The 23,547-nt window shown below is 45.9% G+C and overlaps 1 protein-coding gene across 1 annotated transcript in view; it reads left to right on the top strand.

The window, feature by feature from the left end:
- Positions 1 to 1,416: 1,416 nt before the first annotated feature.
- Positions 1,417 to 23,547, top strand: part of zfh2 (Zn finger homeodomain 2) — a 93,407-nt gene continuing 71,276 nt past the window's right edge. Inside the window, exons 1-4 of the mRNA XM_043426034.1 lie at positions 1,417 to 5,133; positions 6,436 to 9,428; positions 9,736 to 12,504; positions 12,913 to 13,387. Of these exons, the coding sequence (XP_043281969.1) occupies positions 1,797 to 5,133; positions 6,436 to 9,428; positions 9,736 to 12,504; positions 12,913 to 13,387 (9,574 nt within the window). The 5' untranslated portion in view covers positions 1,417 to 1,796. The remainder of the gene's footprint in view (positions 5,134 to 6,435; positions 9,429 to 9,735; positions 12,505 to 12,912; positions 13,388 to 23,547) is intronic.

The raw sequence follows: 23,547 nt of genomic DNA, 5'->3' as shown, positions 1-23,547 counted from the left end.
ACAGAGCAGAAGCGAGAAGGAGATGATCGTGCGCGAGCGCTTACGGCTTGGGCTCGATTTCACGTAATTGGGATGCAATTATAAAATCGCCGGGGCGCTCCCGGCGCTTTTACACACCGTTCGCTTCGAGGAAAGCGGCGTTGCTTGTACAGCACCGCGGGCGCGAAGATGCGAGAGCTCAACATCCAACCATAGCCTTCTGCGTTTTTAAACCTTTCGTTTCTTTCATACGGCTCCTCCGTCTCTCTATCGTGTCCTGCGTATTATTCCTCTTTCAATGTTGCCGTACGAAGCGGCCTTATCGACGCGTCCGTGTCGGTGCAAACATCAGAGTTATGGGAAAAATTTGATATCGAACGCTTTTTTATCTTACCGGCGGGACACGAATCAATTTACAGTAGTCATTTCGACGTACAGCCGAATTAGACAACAATGAGTCCAATTCATTCGGATATTTTTGTGGGAATATTCGAAGAGGTTAGAGATAAAGAGCGTAAACGTTCTCGAGAACGAGGTGTACTCATCTCTCATAAATGAAACAGATTGCTATGAGCATTGGAAAGTATAAAGACTAAACACGCAGTTACGGATATTGCCGATGTATAACAGAATACAGAGATCGCCATTCAGAAATGATTTTCAAAAGTTGTATATGTTTGCGCTCAAGCTTACATTCTCGCACCCGCTTTGAGGGTGCTGGGGAAGCAGAAAGAGGGATCAATGTGACCAATCGATATTGATAAGTTAGACCGATGAGCCGCAAACACAGCTGGTTACCTTCGCGGGTTTTCAGGTAGACACCAAACCCCCGGAGGACAGTCCGAGCCTTGTATTATATTATATATTGCATTATATTGTAGCTGAACTATTGGAACTATTCTTTGCGCACGAGACACCAAGACGTTTCTTTCTCGCGTGAAGCGCTTATATTTTCGAGTGTATAGTACAAACCGTTTCCCTCACTCTCGGGTATTTTCGTGTATGCCCAGCTTGCCGCGTTTCTACGTATTTTCCTATCTTTTCGGGCCTCACCTAGGACCGCATTTACCTCACTTTGTCCACGGATATATCTCGTTAACTGTGGACGGGCATGGGCTATAACGCTCCGCTCGAATCGACTGGGACTTTGGCTTGTTTGCTCGGATTAACCGGTCTAGACGCGCTTTATAAAAACCCGCGTCGAAACTATACCCACCCTCGAGACTCTTCTCTAGTATGTCGATGTATTTCTTTCGGAAATTAATCATCCAACTGTATTTTTATATTCAATGGGAACATTTTTTTTCCGTTTTGACGTAGAGATAGATATGTTGAAATAATAGTCGAGTAAATATGATGGTCTTAAAGTTCTTTTTCTTTCAACATGTTACAGGTACGACCTGGGGTTGCGACGGGGTAGCTAGTGAATCTTCTACCGGGGGTGAGGATTTCGATAGGACGGAGTGTTGTCGCGAGCTCGGTGTTGCAACGAGTGTAAGGACGACGTTCTGGACGTCGAAAGTCGACGGAGAGATTAGAATACGAGGTAGAACTGGTGGTGGTGGTGGCGGTGGTGGTGACGACGGAGAAGATAATAAGGAAAAAAAGGCGTCGAGAAATATTGTGAAAAAAGTCGCGGGGGTTGAAACGTTAGATTTAAGCAGAGAAAAGTCGAAAAAAAGTAGTCAGCGCGAAATCAGCGCGAAGAACAACAGAAGAAAAGGAAGGAGAAGAAGAAGCTTTAGCACGGTGAAGAGCCAAGTGTACGCAGTCACCGTGGGTGATGTGAGGCTGGCGTTCGCCTCACGTTTGGGGTAATGCCCTCCAGTGAGCCCCATCCCTCTCAGTACCATCTACAGCAGCATCACGGGATTATTCAGGCATCGCATTTGCAGCAGCAGCTCTCGTCGTCGTCGACGTCGTCGTCGACGAGCGCTAGCATTGGGCATCAGCATCAGCTATATCAACAGCTGGTTGCGGCCCATCATCAGCAACAGCAGCAGGAGCAGCAAAGACAGCAACAGCAACACGGAAGCTTTCAAAATTCCACGTACGCGCAGCAAAAACAAGAGATGAGCCCGGAGGAGGAGGGCGGCCGGGGTGGCGGGTCCCCTCCGGCAGCAGGGGCTGCTCTTCATCAGCCCCATCACCCTCGTACCGCGAGTCCACCATCGGGTACGGAACCGTGCACGCGGGACGCAATACCAACGCCCACGCCTACCGCGGACACGACAACGACGACCACTGCTACGAGTAACAGCGGAAATGGCAATGGCAATAATAACGGTGGTGGTAACAACGGAGGAACCGGTACGACAGTCGTTACCGGTACAACTTCGGTAACCGCTGGGGCAACAGGAATTACGTTGAGGGAACAACAACTGCAAGGGCCAAGCCCGAGTCCGAGCCCAACCGGTGGTGACGTTGAGAAATTCGACGGCAAAATCGTTTATAATCCCGACGGATCGGCATATATAATCGAGGGAGAGAGTGAACTTAGCGAAGACGATTCGTTGCCTGATGGATGCATAGTCGATGGTCGAGGTGTTTCGGTTCCACACTCTTTGGTCTATCCTCAAATCGCCAGTGCTTACTATGTCTCGAGGCTTTATGCGCATCAGGCGTATCAGCAACAACAACACCAGCAACAACAACAAAGATCCGCGGCTCAACAGCACAATCCTGATTTACCTGTAATGCATAGTTATCGCGTAATAAGTTACAGAAGCGCGGAAGGTAGCAAACAAAAACAGCCCAGTACACCGACGCCGACGAGCGGTACGCCGACATCCGCAGCTTCGGTGCCTGTCAAACCAATACTCATGTGTTTTATTTGCAAATTGAGTTTTGGCTACGCCAAAAGTTTTGTAGCTCACGCACAGGGTGAACATCAGTTGACGCTTATGGAGGACGAGAGGCAAGTGTTGTCTCACTCTACGGCATCAGCAATAATACAAGCGGTTGGCAGAGGTAAACAACCGCTCGTGAGTTTTCTCGAGCCCGTAACGGATTCGTCGGTTTGTCCACAAACATTACCGGCACAACAGGGTACTCAACAAGGGCAAAGAGGTAGCTCAGGGACCGATGTTATTGAACAAATGGAGACAACAACGACAACGAGTACTCCCGCGAGTACGCCCGGAATACCGAGTAGTCCGTCGCAAGCGAATCATCATCAGCAGCAGCAGCAGCAGCAGCAGCGCGAAAGGCCATCTCCGACAACACCTACAACACCAACGTCGCACTCGAATACACCATTGAGTTTCAATCATCAGCAGTCTCAACAGCAACACCAATGGACCGGTGCTCAAGTGAGTGCGGCGTCCTGGGCGAAAGCTCCAGATGCGATGCACTATACTTCTCCACCTCCACCGCCTAGTTCAACCAAAGGCTCGCCCTCGTCGTACGCAGCCCTGACTCAACAACCACCGAATTTTTTAACCGGTACAACGATAGGGGTTTGTCCGGAACACATGCAAGGACGTCCCAGTGGTGTTGAGTGCCCGAAATGCGAGTTAATTCTCGCGAGTAGTCGGTTAGCCGGCCCTGGTGGTCCGCTCGCCGGTATACACAGTAGAAATTCCTGCAAAACCCTCAAGTGTCCGAAGTGTAATTGGCATTATAAATACCAGGAGACACTGGAGATCCACATGAAGGAAAAGCATCCGGAAAGTGAAACCTCATGTATTTACTGCATAGCAGGACAACCTCATCCGAGGTTAGCCCGAGGGGAGACTTACACCTGTGGTTATAAACCTTATAGATGCGAAGTGTGTAACTATTCCACAACGACCAAGGGTAATTTGAGTATACACATGCAGAGTGATAAACATCTGAACAATATGCAAGAGCTCCAGCAAGGAGGTGGTGCTGCTTCGGCCGGTAGTAACCCATCGTCGTCTCAAGAGGCTCCTATGCCAACGAGAAGTCCTCATCACCAGCAAAATCACGGTCCTCATTTGAGCGTTGGACAAACGGTGAGCCAAGGGAAGCCGAAACCAACGTTCCGTTGCGACGTTTGCAATTACGAAACTACCGTTGGGCGAAACTTGAGGATACACTTGACCAGCGAAAAGCATACGCACAACGCGCTTGTTTTGCAACAAACACTAAAACAACAGTATCACCCATTTTCGGCGCTTCAGTCCCATCATCAACAAGCCCAACATCATCATCAGCAACAGCAACAGCAACAGCAGCACCAACAACAGCAACTCGAACAACTATTGCATCTTGGTGGTCTCGACAAACCTCAACACGCCGAAGCTGCGCTTGCCGATATGGCTTATAGCCAGGCTCTTCTTATACAAATGATGACGGGTGGTCAATTGCCACCGCAACTGCCACCCGAGTTAATTGGAGGTATGGCGAATATGGGAGCAATGAGCAATCTCGCGGGGGACGTTGGTCTATCGCCCGAGAGCATGGAGCCACCCCCTGAACCCGCAGATCCTGACCCCACGTGTCTTTTTCACTGCTGTGTATGTAATAATTTTGCGACTGATTCCCTCGAGGAATTGGGCAAGCATTTAGCAACGGATAGATCGCGTACGCGAGAAGGTGAGATTCTCGCCCTCGTAGCAGGCAATTTCGGCTGCAAATTATGTTCCTACAAGACCAATCTCAAGGCAAACTTCCAGCTGCATTGTAAAACAGACAAGCATCTGCAGCGTCTTCAGCACGTTAATCACGTTAAAGAGGGTGGTCCCCGTAACGAGTGGAAGCTCAAGTTTCTCGCGTCACCAACGAGCGCTGCTCAATTACGCTGTCACGCGTGTGATTATTACACCAACAGTGCTCACAAATTAGCTCTACACGCATCATCGCCCCGCCACGAAGCTGCTGCTCTTTTACTTCGTCATTTACTCGAAGCAAGTGCCAATACCCAATCAGTGGGTAAACTGTATCACTGTGCCCTGTGCGGTTTTAGCGCGAGGCACAGGCTTCCTCTGTTACAACACGTACGCTCACTGAGGCATCTGCAGATGGAACAATTGCATCAGTTGCATCGACGCGTTGGTACACAGGGAAACGAAACTCCGCATACTGATATCGGCGACGTTTTTCAAGTTGCCGCTGATCCCGACTCGTCGGCCAGTCAACAACCTAGCCCGACCACTCCTACAACACCAAACGCCGCAAACAACAGCAACGGTGAGTTACACACAAGCTGTGAGAGTCTCACTTCTTCTTATTCATTCCTCCTCTCTCCTCTCTCCTCTCTCCTCTCTCACCATAATCATACACTCCTTCTTTTCCCATTCATGTTTTATTCGGCACTTGTAGAATAGAAAGTCTTCCAACTGTCGTGGCACTCGTGGCGCGTGCCATCTCAACTTGCAACAATCATTGTGAGGAAGTATAAAGAATATACCCTCCCGCGTATTGGGCAATAAAAGATGAATGTATCACGAGAGTCGATCACGCACAAAATTCACCCTAACTCATCGGCAACAGGCGAATATACATACACAATGCGCTGCATATACAAATACATCGCGCCCACGTACACGAGCACCACATTGCCCAGCTACCCTCTACTTACCCGGGAGCTTTATATATATTTCAGCCTTCATATTTATATATAATGACAAGAAAACGCGATACTAGCGAAAAAGCAAGAAACATCAAAAGCAGAAATGAAGCACGTGCCCATTTCGATTCACAATCCATCCAACTGACGACTGAAAATAGGTACACTCGGCACTGCCAATGGTGTTCTCCCTATAGGCGCGCGCGCGCGGTATGCGGTTTTTCGACAATGCGCGCCTCATGCCGCCTTAAGAATCCGGCAGTGCAATCGTATTCATTATGTACCGATACGACAACAGATACTCATCCATTGTTCACGTGCTTTTCTCTTTTCCTTCTTTTTCTTCGACTTCGCTCTCTTTTGATGAAATGTAACTCGTTCACACGTACAAGAACCGACACGCATATACCAATCGGAAACGAAGGCCCCATTCACGAATTTGTACTACTAATCTATAATTCGCATTTGATTATCTGATCCAATGAGACATCTGTGAACTGTCTGCCTTGCCGGGGCTTGTGCCTCTTGTGTTTTCTCCAACAATGCATGTGTATTGCGTGACTAATGGTTAAAGCTTCCAAGAATTACGATGTGAACATTTCTTTCAAGCGAAAAGCTAGAAATTTTTTTAAATTTCAATAATTGTTCAATTCTTCGTGTTCTCATAACTAAAAAACCGTTGTGTCGACTTTATACTTTGTAATTTCATTATGAACGTTTACATTAAATTTTTGAATAACGATCACATTTATTTGTCTGGGCAACTGAAACTGCACTTATTTTGACTCCATTCCAATGTTAATGTTCGTATGCGTCTTAAAACCAAGATAAAGTAAATTTGCACGATCATGGGGGCAGGAAAACCGCGTAAAAAATTGTTTGATTTTACATAACGTCAATATGTTTAATTTGTGAAATTTCAGAGCGGCGTGAAGAAGGCAGTAGCGATTGCGGAAGTGAGGTGAAACAAGAGCCCGAAAACGATCTGGAAGTCGATCCAGAACAGGAGGAGAGCGAGGAAATTATCACGTGTCCTTATTGCATGTTTCTACCAAGCTCGAGGGATGAGTTAAGGACGCATCTCCTGATTGCGCATAGGCAGGATTCCGAGGAAAAAGTAGACACTGTGAAAGAAGAACCGACGCCGGAATTGCTTTGTCCTTTGTGTCAGGATGGTTTCAAGGAACGTCCGGCACTGGAGAAGCACGTAATGCAAATTCATTCAGTGAATGCTGATGGTTTACAAAGGCTCTTGCTTCTCGTTGATCAAAGTCACTGGTTGAATAATAATCCACGGAATACTTCGACACCCGCGGCAACGCCTACTTCGCCGAGTACTGCGACCGCAAAATCTCAACAGCAGCAACAGCAGCAGCAACAACAACAACAACAGCAGCAGCAGCAGCACCAACAACAACCACAGGCGCCACAACAACTGCATCATCAAGAGGAGGAGATTAACGAACGTACGACTGTCGACGAAGTCGAGGAGATCGCCCATTGCACCGTTTGCGGACGGGTGTGTCGTTCAATCGAGGAGCTTCAGCAACATCATCGCGAGGCTCATCCTGCCACGAGACCAACCCTAGCTGTTAGCGAGAAACACGTTCACAAATATCGTTGTGGTCAATGCAGTCTCGCTTTCAAGACACTAGACAAATTGCAGCAACATTCGCAGTATCACGCGATACGAGACGCCACAAAGTGCGCGCTGTGCGGTAGATCGTTTCGTTCGGTCCAGGCTCTCCAACGCCACTTGGAATCTACTCACGCTGACGTACACGAGGAAGAATTAGCGCAATACAAGCAAAGCCTGTTGCATGCTCATCCTTTGCTTCAGGCGTTGACGGAAGAAGCATTTCGTAGACAAGGTGGTCTCGTTTCGGATGCAAATGCCGAAGAGGAGAGCCGCGGTGACGAAGAGGAAAGCGATGCCAGCGACTCGTCACCATTGCACAAAGAGCAGCGTTTACTCGAGGATTATTTGAACAGCCAACCCGTTGCTGAGGACAGTTATCACGATCCTGGGCGCAAGTTCAAGTGTCATCGTTGCAAAGTCGCATTTACTCGTCAAAGTTATCTCACCGGACACAACAAGACTTTGCTTCATAGGAAGGGTGAAAAAATGTCTTATCCAATGGAGAAGTATCTCGATCCAAATAGGCCATTCAAATGCGACGTTTGCAAGGAGAGTTTTACGCAAAAAAATATTTTGCTCGTGCACTTTAACAGCGTGAGTCACTTACACAAACTCAAGCGAGCGGTGCAGGAACAAGGCAATAACAATACTCTCATATCGGTGGTACCACCGGCTAGTCCAGTGGAGTCCCCTGATTCCCAACAAGATCAGGACAAAAAACCGTATAAATGTAACATCTGCAAAGTCTCGTACTCGCAGGGTAGCACGCTCGACATTCATATGAGAAGTGTTCTACATCAGACCCGCGCCAGTAAATTGCAAGATCTCGCTGCGAGTGGTCAACTCGATCTTGGACGTCCGTTGATCGAGCAACCGCCACCTACGAGTCCGACGAGTCCACCTTGTGGTAATAACGCGACTACGAATACCGGTGGCAATCAAGTATCCTGTCCCCGTTGCACTGCACTGTTTGTGAATCAGGAACAATTGGCCACGCACCAACAACTATACTGCATATTCAGCAATCCACTGGCGCTCTTTCAACAATTGGCAGCTTCTCAACAAATCGCCGCTTCCACCCCGGACAAAACACCGCCGCCGATGTCAACGACACCGGGACCTCAGCAACACGCTCAATCGACAAACGTCGCTCAGCAGCAACAGACGCAAGTAGCTCAAGATATTCTTGGTCAACCTCGTCACAAGACTTCGCAGATGTACAAACATTTGCTCGAGAGCTTCGGTTTCGATCTTGTGATGCAATTTAACGAGAATCACCAGAGAAGACAAAGAAAAGAAGAAGAAGCGGCGGCGGCTCTTCAAGCACAGCAAGAACAGCAGAAGCAAGAACAACAGAAACAAGCTTTGGCTGCACAAGCAGCGCAAGAGCGAGAAGAGGAACCCGAGGAGACGATGGACGAGGAAGCAATTCCGGAATTAACGCGCAGTACCTGTCAGCATTGCAACAAAGAATTTAGCAGCGTTTGGGTTTTGAAGGCACATTGCGAGGAAGTACATCGCGATTTGGTGCCCCGTGAATTCCTCGAAAAATACGCTCAACAATTCAAGTGCGAGTACGAAAAGAAGAGCGTTGTCGTTACCGTGGCTACCTCATCGTCGACGAATACCGCGCCACGATGTTCCACGCCGGCGTCCAATCAGCCGCAGGATCTCAGCTCCGATAAGGAGAGGTGCGATAAGGAGAAGGAAGAGAGTCCCGAAAGTATGAAAGAACAAGTCAGTCGTACGCCAGAAGCCACATCGACTACTCCGGCGACGACACCGGCATTGAGCAATACACCAGTCTCAAGTACGGATTCTCTAACACCGACTGCTCTTTCGACCAATGCCACGCATCATATTCAATCACAACAACAACAACAACAACAAGCACAACAACAACAACAACAACAACAGCAGCAGCAGCAACAGCAACAAGTTCAGCAGCAGCAGCAACAACAACAACAGCAACAACACGCCCAACTGACTCTAGCTCAACAGATGTCTGAAATGCAAGCCGCTCTCAACGCCATGGCTGCTTCGCAGCTGCAACAACAACTCCAACAATATCCCGGTCTCATGATGGGTATGATGGGTCTTCCTCTCGGACTCAATGTGCCTGCTCTGGCTGCAATGAATCTACAGCCTCCTCTCGTTCCAATGATGCTGCCACCACCTCCGTATGACGGTGCTAACGCCGGATATCCACCCATTAACGCACAGGCTGATATTCTTGCGAAGCAACATCTTGTTCTGCAACAACAACAAGCGGCTGCGGTAAGTTCAATCATATTACTTCATTTTCATAACCCTTTATTTCCGTAAATTCTTTAACGAATACTAGTCATTTTTAGACGCCGGGTAGTTTTTAGTAGTTTTTTTTTACAATCAAATATAATGAATGCGAATTTCTTTCTATCCTCTTCACAATACGGTTGTTCAAAACAATTGGTCGATTAATAATTATCGTGCATCGAGGCCAAAAATTATGATGTTGTAGATCGATTGAAAAATCTTGCTGTCTCCAAGTTCAAAGTATGAAAGCTCTTGAAAATTCATCTTTTTATCTTTTTTTCGTATTCAGGCTAATGCAGCAGCGTCGCAAAAGCGTGCACGTACGAGAATAACAGATGAGCAATTGAAGATACTGCGAGCTCATTTTGACATTAATAATTCGCCGGGTGAAGAGCAGATTTTGGATATGGCAGCGCAGAGTGGCCTCCCACCGAAGGTGATAAAGCATTGGTTCAGAAATACGTTGTTCAAGGAACGTCAGAGGAACAAAGATAGTCCGTACAATTTCAACAACCCACCGAGTACGACACTGAATCTCGAAGAGTACGAAAAAACAGGGGAAGCCAAGGTAACACCGTTGAATTCGAGTGTCTCCGGAGGCAGTTCTTCGGATGACAAGAGTCCGAACAAGCAAGCCTCTCCACCCCCTCCATCGTCCGGATTACTATCGGGTTCGATGTTGCCGCAAATAAACGAGATAAAACAAGAGATACCGGAACCTACGCAATTGCAACAGCAACAATCGCAGCACGAAGATCCGCAGCATCATTCACCAGGAAGCTCGGGCGGACAACAGTCCCGACCTCATTCACCCGCGCTGAGCATGAGTTCAGTGTTTTCGGGACTTCATCATGATATTTCTTCTCACGGTCCGATTGTGACAAGTGCGCCGAGTACGCCTATGCTGCCACCAAAAATAGCACCACAGAACTTTGCTAGTCCGAACGCGAGCTCAGGAGTCGTAGTGCCAGGCTCAATCGCTGCACTGGCATTGACACCGCAACGTTCTTTGAGCCCGGGACGCGGACCAGCCGATTATTCCTTCGGTGGTAATAGCAATGGTAGCAATTCATCCGGGGGTAGTTCGGGTAAGCGTGCCAATCGTACACGTTTCACCGACTATCAGATTAAAGTTTTGCAAGAATTTTTCGAGAACAACGCCTATCCCAAAGACGATGATCTCGAATATCTGAGCAAACTGTTGGGTCTCAGTCCCCGAGTTATCGTTGTTTGGTTTCAAAATGCTCGACAAAAAGCTCGCAAAGTATACGAGAATCAACCGGCGGCTGAACCGGTAACACCAGGTGGTCGAGAAGGTGACGATGGCTCGGGTCGTTTCCAGCGTACTCCGGGTCTAAATTATCAGTGCAAAAAGTGCTTACTCGTGTTCCAACGTTACTATGAGCTTATCCGACATCAAAAGACTCACTGTTTCAAAGAAGAAGATGCCAAGCGTAGTGCTCAGGCTCAAGCAGCAGCGGCTCAAGTTGCCGCGGTTCTGAGTTCTGAGGACAGCAACAGTAGTTCTACGACAACCACTAATGTTAATCCGAGTAACCAAACACCGGCTACTCCGCTTGCTGATCAACTCCAACAACCAATGACGACCCCAACACCGCCTCATATTCAACAACAAAGTTTGTCGCAGCCGTTGCATCAACAGACTCAGCAGTCGATCGCAGCGGCTTCTCAGCAGTCGCAATCCGAACCGAAAGAAGGCAGCTTTCAGTGTGACAAGTGCAATCTCATGTTTGGGCGATTCGAACTTTGGCGAGAACATCAGCTCGTACATATCATGAATCCATCGCTCTTTCCACCCGCTTATCCGCCTGACTCGCCCTTTGGTATACTCCAACAACAGGCGCTCAACGCCAGTACTGGCATCAACGCCGATTCGCAGCATCCTCTGATTGCGATGATGCAAGATCGCAAGAGAAAGTACGAGGATTTTGAGGAGAGCACGGGTAGCGATGGACGACCAAATTCCGAGCACAACGAGCAGCCCAAGGACAAACGTCTGCGAACAACAATCCTCCCGGAACAACTCGATTATCTCTATCAAAAGTACCAAGTAGAATCAAATCCGTCGCGTAAAATGCTCGAGACTATCGCGCGCGAGGTCGGCCTTAAGAAACGCGTGGTACAAGTGTGGTTCCAGAATACACGAGCGCGCGAAAGGAAGGGTCAATTCCGTGCCCATAGTCAGGTAATAAACAAACGTTGTCCTTTCTGTCCGGCATTGTTTAAAGTTAAATCTGCATTGGAATCGCACCTGTCGAGTAAACACGCCGATCAAGTTGCTCGCGGGGAAGTGAACATCGATAACATACCGGACGAGGAACTCTCGATGGAGTCTGCACCATCGAATTCCAGCACTCCGAATATGATGCCACCGCTTTTTCCACCGTTCAATACTGACATGGAGGCATCATTGAAGAAGTACTACGAAGAGTCGATGAAACGTTACATAAGCGAATTGCAGGCGCACACGAGCAACGGAAAACAAGAAGGTAGCTCGGCAGTGACAACAACAACGACTACGACGAATCAAGGCTCGAGTAGCACGACCGGTGAATCGCCGCTCGATCTGAGCAAGCCCGTCGATCTTAGTCGTCCGGTAAAGCTGAGTCTCGGTGGATTATCGAATTTGCTAGAAGATCAGCACAATGTTTCGCAACATTTTCGAGGTGGAAGCGATTGCGGTCCGTTGACTGATCTTTCGGAGCGTAGTATATGCGACGATGACAGTATGAGTGAGACTACGGAATTTCTCGACGACGAGTGCGGTCCCGTTAGTCCAGCGTCGAGTACACAGAGTTCAAGACACGGAGGTGCTGCGAGTGGTATGGGCGGTAGTATCGGTGGTGGCAGTCAAGCCGTTAGCAATGCTGGCAGCGGAAGTGGCGGTATACAATCAGGCGGCAAGAGATATCGTACGCAGATGTCAGCGACTCAAGTAAAGGTCATGAAATCCTTGTTCTCCGACTACAAGACACCAACGATGGCAGAATGTGAGATGCTCGGTCGTGAAATAGGATTGCCGAAACGCGTCGTCCAGGTGAGCAACAACATCATCCGGGAACGATCTTAAGACTCATTGAAATAAAACTCGAACAGCAATCGGAAGCAAATGAAAAAAAAAAAAAAATAAAAAAATAAAAAAAACTTACCTCCGCGATTGAGTTTGATTGTTTTTTGCTCTTGAGAACCGCAATACGTGAGATCCTAAAACTTTGATGGAATTGTTCGAGGACTCGGAATAGCAAATATCGCGGAACGTAAATAATTGTGAGAAATTCACGCAACATGAGCGTTTTCATCGCAAAGTTCTGAAAAACTGTGTCTCTCTTCCCCCATCTCACTTTTTTTCCTATCTACCTCTCATGCAAACGCCTCGCTACGGGGCCAAGACACAAAAACACGCAAAACAGGATGGACTCTAATGGAGGGTGCCCTCGGTTCGCAGGTATGGTTCCAGAACGCGCGTGCCAAGGAGAAGAAGGCTCGCCTGGCGGCTGGCTTACCGGCCGAGGGTTCGGCAGTCCAGCCACATCGCGGACCAACCGGGCCGGACGAATGTCGTCTTTGCTCGGTTCGTTATTCCCCTAAATCACCGCTTCAGGAGCACGTATTTTCGCGACGTCACATCGAGTCCGTGAGAATTGCGGTCGAGGATGGTAGCCTAGTGCCACCGACACCTGGCGCACCGATTCTTCCAAACAGTATTAACAACGCAATGAGTAACAACAGTACGATCGGTACGGGCGTGGTCACTCAACAGACAACGATAAATCAACAACAGACAGAGGAGAACATGATGTACGGGTCGTTGTTTCTTCACCCGACGGCAATGTTCCAGACTCAACAGCAGCAGCAGCAGCAGCAGCAACAACAACACTCTAGCAACGCTGCATCGAGCGCTGCAACGACTACCACCGCCGGTGAGTGTCTCGCTGACCTCTTAGACTCGTAATGCGCTACAAATACTGTGCCACTCGTGTTCTCGATTCCACAAAACAAAGAAAACTTTATGAGACAAGGAAAAAAGAAAAAAGAAAACACCCCAATCCCAGAGACGTGAAAACAAATGAAAAATTAAACTATTTCGAATTGCGGGATCCGTTGATCTCTCACGACTGTGTATATAATCGTAGTTGCGAGTTAACGGGTAGGATAAAGCTCCAATTAAATGACGAAAGATATGATGGCGCCGGAGATCGGTCTGTTCGTAAACCGTGAATAATCTCTCGTTGTTGATTCGAGAGCACGAGAGTATTGGCGGCTCAGAGAGAGACTTTTTATCTGTGTCGTGTTTGCACGTCCCGTTGTTCTTAGCTTATGCGTATGTTCATGTATATCGATGGGTATATACATATGCGACCGATACAATTATACGAAAACGAAAAAAAAGGGACACGAGGAGAAGAGGGCCCGTGTGATACTCTAGGGGCCCCCTCCTTCCCCGGTTCACTATCGTGTCTTACGTTTTAGAAAAATCGTAGATTATGCTAACGCGAAGTAAATAACTTTTTTTTATATAGTTGCGAATAATATATCCAGAGCTAGGCAATACTGAAAGTTCCTATCAGATGACTATTGTAGCGATAAGGAAAGTTTAGCGGAAATAATTAAATAATTGAGCGGACGATGATTACAGACACGCACTTACGCACATGAAAACACAAACAGACACACACACACACACACACACACACAACCATGTACACGGACATTCACACACATTTAGGTATTCATATACTCACACTCAGAGGTGATAGATAGTTCGGGCCATTTTTCTTTTATTCAATGTTTTACCGAATGATACGAGAAAATATATCTCGCAAGATATAAGAAGCGACTCTCTCGACTTTTAATTACATGTAATTTTTTGTTTTTTTGTTTTTTTTTTTTTTTATATAATTACTTTTCTCTGTACGATCGCTGCCCTGAACGGAAGAGCAAAAAAGTAAAAAAGAAAGTGATTGGAACGACGTAGTTTCGCGCCAAGATCTTCTGTACAATAAAAACAATATATGTATATTAGATTTTATTGATTATCGAATTCATCGTCATTTTTATAGGAATGATTTATTCTCAACACCAATCGCTATAATTTGGCTTTTTGAGAAAATTTTCATTATATGAATTCGTAGCGTAGCTTGTGCCGATTCGACGATGATCTTAGGACGCTTCTATGTAAGTTTTTTTTTCATAAATGTAAGTAGCGAAGCAACCCCAGTTTGAGCGATTTCTCCTTTGTGAATATCCAAGAACACTTTTTCTTGATACTGTGGAAAATGACGATGGGCTTTTTTCTATTCTCTTTCTACTCTTATTTTTCGGAAAGAGAAAAAATAATTCAAGATATAACCAATTAAGAAATTCCTTCATTCTGCTCGTTCGAATGACCACCGATCACCACTGTAAATACCTCGCAAAGCTCGCTGTTTCGACTTCCATATCGACAGCTTATCATTACTCTCGTTTCTCATTTTTGTTTCTTCAAGTCCAATTGTTTTGGGTATTGATGACTCTTTTCAATCTCATACGCCCGAGATTTTGGTCTGAAAGATACTTTTGACCTTATTCATTTGTTGGAGTTTGTCATCAAATCCTTTTTCAAGGAATTACACTCATGAGTTTTACTCTGATCTTTTTTTTTTTACTCACGATGAACAAATTACTCCGCTATCAAGATGACTTTGATCCTAATCACCACTATTATTATTTCACTATTACCATTACACTACTACTACGACTATTACTGCTACTACAACTACTATTACTATTACTACAACTACTTCTACTACCATTTATTATTATTATTATTATTATTATTATTATTATTATTATTATTATTTTATGCGTTAGTTATTTATGAGTTTCCTTGTGATCGCCACACTCTTGACCGCCCACGCGACCTAACCCACCCGCGAACGTTCTCGTTGTATATTCTCCCTTGCTTCTTCATCTTATTCTTCTTCTTCTGTTCTTCTTCTTCTTCTTCTTCTCGTTTTCCTCTTCTGCCTTTCTTCACAAGAGTGGGAAGTACCTCGAGATGTCTCGAGGAGGTAGACAGCACAGAGGACCAAGAGTGGGGAAGAAAGTCCTCCTTTCCTCGCACATTATTTCTCTGTCTTTTTTTTCATCTTTATTTCAAGGCGTATCTCTTTTCCTTCTCCTTTTCCTTTTTTTCATTCTCTTCAGTTACTCTGCGTTCTTTCGCCCGTTCGCGAACGTGGTCGCCAAGGGTGTGGCTCCGCTTCTCGCTTTTCTCTGCTATCTTCAAAAAGGATACAGGAATCCCATATATATACATATATATGCGAAAAAGAGAACACAGAACCGAAAAAAAAACATAACACGAGTGCGTACTCGACTATCGTATACGACACATGAAACAGACAGAAATACACGGTAAATACACCATTACAATGTTATGTATGTCGATCCCATTACTCCTGTGTACATAGTTTATTATTATTATTATTATTATTATTATTATTATTATTATTATTATTATTTTATATGATTAATATTATATTATTTTCTTCCGTTCTAGTCTAAAATAAAGCTATTCTATCGAAACATTATTTTTTTTTATTGTTTTATTATTATTTCGCATGCTCCCAAAAATCCCAACACAAAGATGGCAGATCCTCCGAAAAGACTGACTCGTTTCTCGAATTGTTTCGAAAACTTCATCCACGGTCGAGCAATCCATACAGGATGGGCGAGATTTCTCGAGAGGTATTTCTTGCTGTAAAAAATTTGAATTTCCCTTAATTTGTGTAACAATGAAGATAAAACTGTAGCTGAAAAGATACGATTTATGAAGGAACATGCTATTTCGGGGATTGCGAATTTTTTTTAGTGAAACCAACTGATTCTTTTATGGATGTGGTGTTTAAATGAGATTATTATATTTGATTTATTTGAAAAAAGTGGTTATTATTCTACGAAAAGGAGAATAGTTTCGCTGACGGTGTGTGGGTAAAAATGATGTTTTACTGTCCGGGAGTTAGGCGCGAGGATGCCGAGGTGCCAGGTCGATTCTCGCGGTTAAGAGAAGCAGAGATAGCTCTCTCGGGTGGCCGTGAATTATCCACAGGCGAGCTCGAGTCTGGGCAGCCTCGAGAGAAATGCGCCCACCACCAACGCCAACCGAGAAACGCTTTAGCGCTCTCTGGACGCTCCGGAGGACCGGAGTTAAATGCTACTGAAGGCTGCCCACACACACACATTTATATATTTATATATTTGTACGAAGGCAAAGACTCAGCAGGGAGAACTTTACCGAGTTTGTAATAAAAATATGAATGACCGATTCACCGAGTACAAACTACTCAAGCCTCTCAACTACATAGCTCAGTCATTACTGTACAAGATCGTACACTCTTCAATTTCTAGCTCCTTCGTACTCGTGACTCTTCTACGTGTATATACTTATTGGGTACACTTTCGTAATTTTCTTATTTTTCTGGTCCTCATTTCAGTCGTCGTCTTTCCTAGAACTTACTTAAGGGTGTTGGGCTCATCTCTCTGCTTCTGTTTCTCTCTTTCTTCGTTCAGCAACCATTTCACTCAGCCAGTCTTGGACTCTCGTCGATAGTGTAATTTTTATCTCTTCCTAGTCTTTCTCGACTTGTCTTATTTTTGTGATTTCTTCTTACTCATAAATCACTACGCTTCTCTAAGAAATCGTGGCAGCAAAACTTTTTCACCATCGGATATTAGGATTTTCCAATATTCATCGCCTTCCCAGCATCCTCAAGGATTTCTCTCACTATGTAAAACCAGCTTGTGCAGTTGTGCCCCGGATATTTTATTCTTAAATTGCTTTTCATCGTTCGATCAAACTGTGACGTAGGTCACAATCGTTCATTATTCCATTCGATTTAATTCACTTTCCTTTTCGATGGAGCTCCGCTCCAGCTTGAGCAAACTATAAGCCCAATTTCTCTCGATCACCGCGCCAATGAGACGTGTATTTTAATGACGAAAGTTTAATAATAAAGTTCTTGTGGTTAGACCGAGTCATCGTGCTGGTAGGTGATCTGGTTTAAGGAGGAAAAAAATGGGGTCAGAATTCATCCCAGAGTTGGGAAATGACTTCGATATGTACGTGTGCGTGTAAGTGTGCCCATGCACATGTATGTGTGCGCTCGATCGGTAAAAATTGATTTCTCGCTCCTCGAAAATGTAAAAGCGTCGGCACTTTTGACGATTAGTTTCACTTTTCGGCATAACCTCCCATTTTTATTCGTTTTTCTAATTACTTTCACCGCGTTGCCGGACTTTCTTGCTGTAAAAACGGAAGGAACGGCCTGACACGATGGACATCGGTAAGAATCGATCGAATGGCTCATACGATGAGAGATTTCCCTCATCATCATTGGTACAACCGCCAATTAACTTCGCTCCAGTTCTATCTTCGATCACGACCGATCACTCGATTTGCCTTAGAGTGTCATAAATCCGAAGCAAAAACTAGTCCAAACACGAGTTCAGCTTTGTATAGGGCCACGACCTCCGGCCTAACGATAAGAAAAATAATTATGTAGATGAAAGAATATAAAAAAAAGAAAAAAAGATAAGAAATAACTGGTGCACGTGTCCTTGCGCCCAGACGTGTTCCCGCGGATCAAGATTCTCGCTCCTACAGAATGCAAATGACAACTTCTCGAAAGGGCTTTATACTATAACCCTTCGCATAGCCCGGCTCTTTGTCGGTGTAAAAAAGGAAAGGAAAGAAATGGGGCCACGAAGCGCGCGTGTGGACGTTTGTCGATAAACCTGCACTCTGGAGATTGAAACCAAAGCAACGAAAAAACAAAAGAAAAAACGAGGATGAAAAAAAAAAAAAACAAAAAAACAAAAAAACAACAGTACGCTAGTCGTTCTCCCGAAGTGTACAGGTATTCTATATCTCCGCTCGCGCCTGTATAATTCGCCCGGTCGGAGCGATTCGCCTTCGATATTTTGCTTACGATGACAATCGGGCGGAGAACCCTCAACAGTCTCTCGAGTCTTTGGAGACTGTACGAATTAGCATGCCGCTCGGAATTTCTTCGCTGCGAGATCGTCTCGTGAAAAGCCTTTTTTTCTTTCCTCTATTCATTCTCCTTCTCTATACATATATATAGATTTACCTATCATTGCCCTTCGCCTCCCGCGACGGTCCATTCAGCGAACGCTTTTTTATTTGTCTCTAATCCCTTCTCGACGTCGTGCCCAAAGTGAGGCTCGTGCGCGGTCAACGTTTGAGGTGGCGGAGGATTTTTCGCCGCTGCCGGATCGCCCCCGAGATCTCCAACGGTTTACTTTGCCATTTTTTTTCATTCTTTTATCTCATATCCGCATACGCATACATACACATACTCGTGTACACTGATGTTCATATAGAAGGATATAGCTAGTAAAATTTTTCGGTGAGAGAATGGATCGAAAGGGAAAAAGGAGTACGAGCGTGCTCTCGGAAAGACCGTGACTCCTTTCGTCCCGGTGTTAGGGACTTTCGGGGTCCAGGCCATATGTTACCCGATCCCACCGGAGGCCGAAGCTATTAATTATATCGATCTATATGGTCCGCGAGTGTAGTTAGTCGCGAACGTTCGAATGCACGGCTGCCACGATCGCACGCACTTTTACAAGCAGCACAAAATCCACGTACACATGCACACGTCCCTTCGGAACCGATCTGACTCTACGCATCGTTTTAATGCGAGTCCCTCACACGTTTCACCTCTCCTTTCATTTTTTCTTTTCCATCCCCGCTCAATTGGTCTCTCATCCCTCTCTACGGCCGATCGCGAGGGGTGAAAACGTAAAAAAAACTCATATACGCCACGGATAAAGTACGAACCGTAGAGTTGCACAGAAAATACATAAAACCCCGAGGAGCATAAATCATTAGCCGTCTGTACTGTGTATCTATACGTATATACATACGGATATGAAAAAACGCGCGTCGTTGGTGCCGCACAAAAAAACCATTATATCAGTGACTCACGCTCTTCACGATTCCAACAAGGGACTTGCTCAATGGCGAACTGTGTCGCGTCTGCCGAACGAGAGGAACAACCAGGATTAACGAAAAGAATCAGGGAATTTACGGGATTATGCTACACGATTCGTCTATGCTGGATTTTTTGTGTAGACGTTTGATTTAATGGTCGAAAGATCGATTGGACCCTGATTTACTTTCAATGTTAAAATTCATTCGAGACTTTGTGCATGGCAATCTTACACGAAGATAATTTCATAGGAGAAGTTACGATGCTGCTGGGCATTGTATAACGACGTTAACCGCGGTATAAAGCAATTTTTCATTGTCGCTCTATTTAAAACGTCGTAGTGAAGTTTACTCAAAAATAACGACGCATAGTTTCACAGGGAAATATAAACTGAGTAATTCCCGCGTTGAATTTCTCTTCCCTTGTTGGCTTCGATCTACGCTTGCCCAGCATTGTAAATTCTTTTTATTCACAAACGTTTAGTGAACGACTCGACACTTTGATCTGATTAGGCTCATCGTGACTCTCTCTCGTTTGCGATCGATTCTCGAAGACCGCGTAGTTCAGTGATTGAAGAAAACAACGATTGAGGGACCGAGTAAAAAGTGGATGGCTGAGAAGCAAGTAGAAACGTTATAGACGAGCGAGGTCTGTTAGCCAAGAGACGGGCTAAACCAGTAAGAGTAGTCAAGCGTATGCTCTCTCGAGGTCTCGCACGGCTTATTCTTTTTCGTTGGACACACTCACATATATATCTTCCTCTATTCCTCGATCTACCTCCTTCGTCTCCTCATAATTCTCTTCGTGCTCGAGGGGAGCTTTCAGCCTTTTTTTCTCACTCTCTCCTCTTTCTCTCTCTGTCGTTCTACCTTCACGGTGTTTGTCGAAGGCGCTACTGGAATCCGGTAAAAAACTAACCGCTGACCAGCCGGCTTCACTGCTACTGTGCTGAAGCATCGATCCCCCTTCCCTTATACGTCCTAACCGTAATGTGCGTCAAGCTATTCTATCCACATCGGGCCCATCGAGATGGCTCACGAATACATGTAATTAAGTGAATCTTGGTACTCGGTGATCTGAAAAATAGAACAAAGTTGTGGAGGACTTTTCGGGAGGACAATTCTCAAGGAGGAATGCTCTGATTACCGTTCTCACACTTCCCATGAGATGTTAATCAGCTGGTTTGTCATCGATGGAACATTAGACGGAGAAACTGCTCCAGACATTTATTTTCAGAATTTTACGATGTATTCACCTAGTAAAACTCACGCGCAGAGCTTATTCTACTCCGTCGTAAAGACACTAGTTACCCCGAGTTCGTCGTCGGTCACATAGTCGCGGCAGTTTGTCTCGCGCATAGACAGGAGGAGCAGAACGGGAGCAATAAAATGAGTTCATCTCGTCAAACTCGATTTGTGGCTTCCGCTTATCATTATCATTGGCGCGTCGAAACAGAAACCCGAGTAAAAAGAGCGTAGAAAAATGAATGAGGGAAAAAAGAGCGTGTCTCGAGTGCTCGTCTTCGCTACAGCCTCGGGTAGTCCACGCGTCCTTTTTGCCCACTTTCATCGGCCAAATGAACAATCAGCGTCGCAATGCGCTCGTAATCGACGTGTGTTTTTACTCCAAAGTCTTCCTCTTGTTTCTTCGCGGATTGTTGAGTCGTGGAATCTCGAGCCTTGGGAAGAAGTAATTTCGATGTCAGCGCCATTTATGAGGTGAGTTGCCGAGTTAGTTTCAGGAATTACGGTAAGAAATGATTTCGCTGTACATACGAGCGACGAGTGTATCCGCCATTTTATTCAAACTTGCTCAATAAACTCGAAGACGCGCACGTTTCGCAGGAAACTTGTGATTTCTAGCGTCCCTTCGGTTTTAAGCATCGCCCGCATGGTGCCTTCAAGAAATAGTCAAATTCTGGATAAGACGTGATCTGGGACACCCAGAATATAGCCGTGCAAGTAGAAAGAGTCCGAGTCATCTTGAGCAGCAAAAGTAAAGAGGTACACGTAGGCCTGGTTTGGTAGGAATTGAACGCGCAGGCTTGCAAATCCCGAGAAGAGCTGAGCGCGCGATTTCGCGCGTAAGCGCAAAACAGGCGCGACCGCAAAGATCGCCTCGAAAGAGAGAAAGAGAGAAAAAATTGGTAAGAGAGATAGAGAAAGCAGAGGAAAGAGCAGTAGGGAAAGAGTATTAGTAGAGTGCATCGGCACGAGGCTTCAGCAAAAGCCTCTCCGGCTGCCGGTGGTTGCTGCTGGTTCGAGTTGTTGTCTGAATTATACTCTGATTATACTGCGGAGAGTGCAGTGTGCCAGCCGGCTATGATTAAACATTAAACAACGCCATTACGGCGAAGTACGAGATCTCTTTTGCCGCTATACTACGCGCTTTCGACGTAAGCAGGATTGCTCTTGGTTCATTGTATACGTATATACGTGCACATGTATATAGATATGTCGTTATTTTCGCTGCTGGATAAATCCAAAACGAAAGATCAACAGTCTCCGTATAAAAGAGACGGAGAGGCAAGGAAATGGGAAGAGCGAGAAGGAGCGGGAGAAGGGAGGTGACCGCGGTTGCTCGTGTCCTCCTACGACTCGGATTAGCTTGTAATCCTGAGCACGCGGTACTCGAATGTATACAGGTTTATATAGCTATGCGAGGCGGCTGTATCTCGCACAAGCTACCTCGAGATATGCTGATGGCTAACCAGAAACAAGAATGCCAAGAAGCGTAATTAGCTCGTCCTCCTTCCCTCTCTGTCTTCCTCTGCGCCTGGCTTTCCTCCCGTCCTCTTGACTTCAACGACTTTGCCTCTATTTACTTTGCTGCAGACATTCCTTCAGATCGAGAGCGCAAGCAGCGACAGCAACGGGACGAGAGAGAATATTAGCAGCGTTTAGCTACTTGTCTCGTCCTTTTCACATGCTCGGGAGATTAGCCTCGAGACGGTGATAAGCTTTCTCGCACGGAGGGTGTCGATTCGATGTTCCGACAATCTCGGAGATATCTGCATCAGGCTCAATCGCGTTTTTACGCATCGTACCTTTCCAGAAGCTCATTCGGGGTTGTACGCACCGCATTTTTGGCAAAATCTCTCGTGCAAAATTCGAGTGGAATCTTCGTATTTAATTGCTCGAAGATGGGTAAGAGCTTCTCGTTTGATTCCTGGTAATGATTTTTCTCTCGTGCCCACGAATTATGATGACCTACCGCCGGGGTGATGCGCTCGGTGTTCACGGCGCGTTCCAAACGTAACGACCCTCTCGGACAGCTCTAACTCGCTTATAATAACTCGCGGAGTTTCTGCTCCGCGGTCGTCGTCGCCGGTACGTTGCGGTCAGCGTCCTTTTTTTCCATAATCCCCGTCTCTCTCTCTCTCTCTCTCTCGCCTCCTTTTCTTCTTGGTGCATCGTTCCGGGGAGTAGCGAACAGTGGAAGAAGGAGATGAAAAAAGTGAGGAGGATAATGATGATCCGCAACGGGCATTATTGTCTCCGCGGCAGGTTGCCCCCGCGTATTCTATAATTATTCGCGTATAATTTAACCTGCGGCGAACAGCGCTGCTGGAGCTCAAGTGAGGGCGTCGAATATCCGCACGAGAAATAAATGAAAAAAAGGCCAGTGAAAGAGACAGGGAGTAATGAAAAACATGAATTCCGGAAAGGAAAGTTGGCTGTCTCCGCGTCTCGGTCTGTCTAGTACGTACATTATAAATAAATATGGCAGAGCTTGCAGCGGGGCCACCTTGAGCATCTCTGCGAGTCACTCCACCAGTTACAATTATAATCCACAAATTTATGTAATTCATCAGGCGTTTTCGGCTTGCCAGAAAAAGCCAACTCTCACCGCGCATAAAATCGAGATCTTGGAAATAAAAACGCATCGAAAGAAAAAAGATAACCCGATAGGGTACCGAGTATAGTCGTAGTAGTTGTAGAAGCAAAGAGGCGGCGGGGGAGCGGAGGAGGACGAGAAAAAAACGAGGCAAAAGACAGAATAGAAATCGTTGGTAAGTTCTGTGGAGAACAGGGCATAACTCACTCGGCCAGACAGAAGAAAGGAATTAAAGATGGCCGTGATTG

Source organism: Venturia canescens, chromosome 8 (assembly GCF_019457755.1).
Source record: "Venturia canescens isolate UGA chromosome 8, ASM1945775v1, whole genome shotgun sequence".
Lineage (NCBI taxonomy): Eukaryota > Metazoa > Arthropoda > Insecta > Hymenoptera > Ichneumonidae > Venturia > Venturia canescens.
Note: the sequence above shows the minus strand (reverse complement) of the source record. Positions and strands in the feature narration are given on the sequence as shown.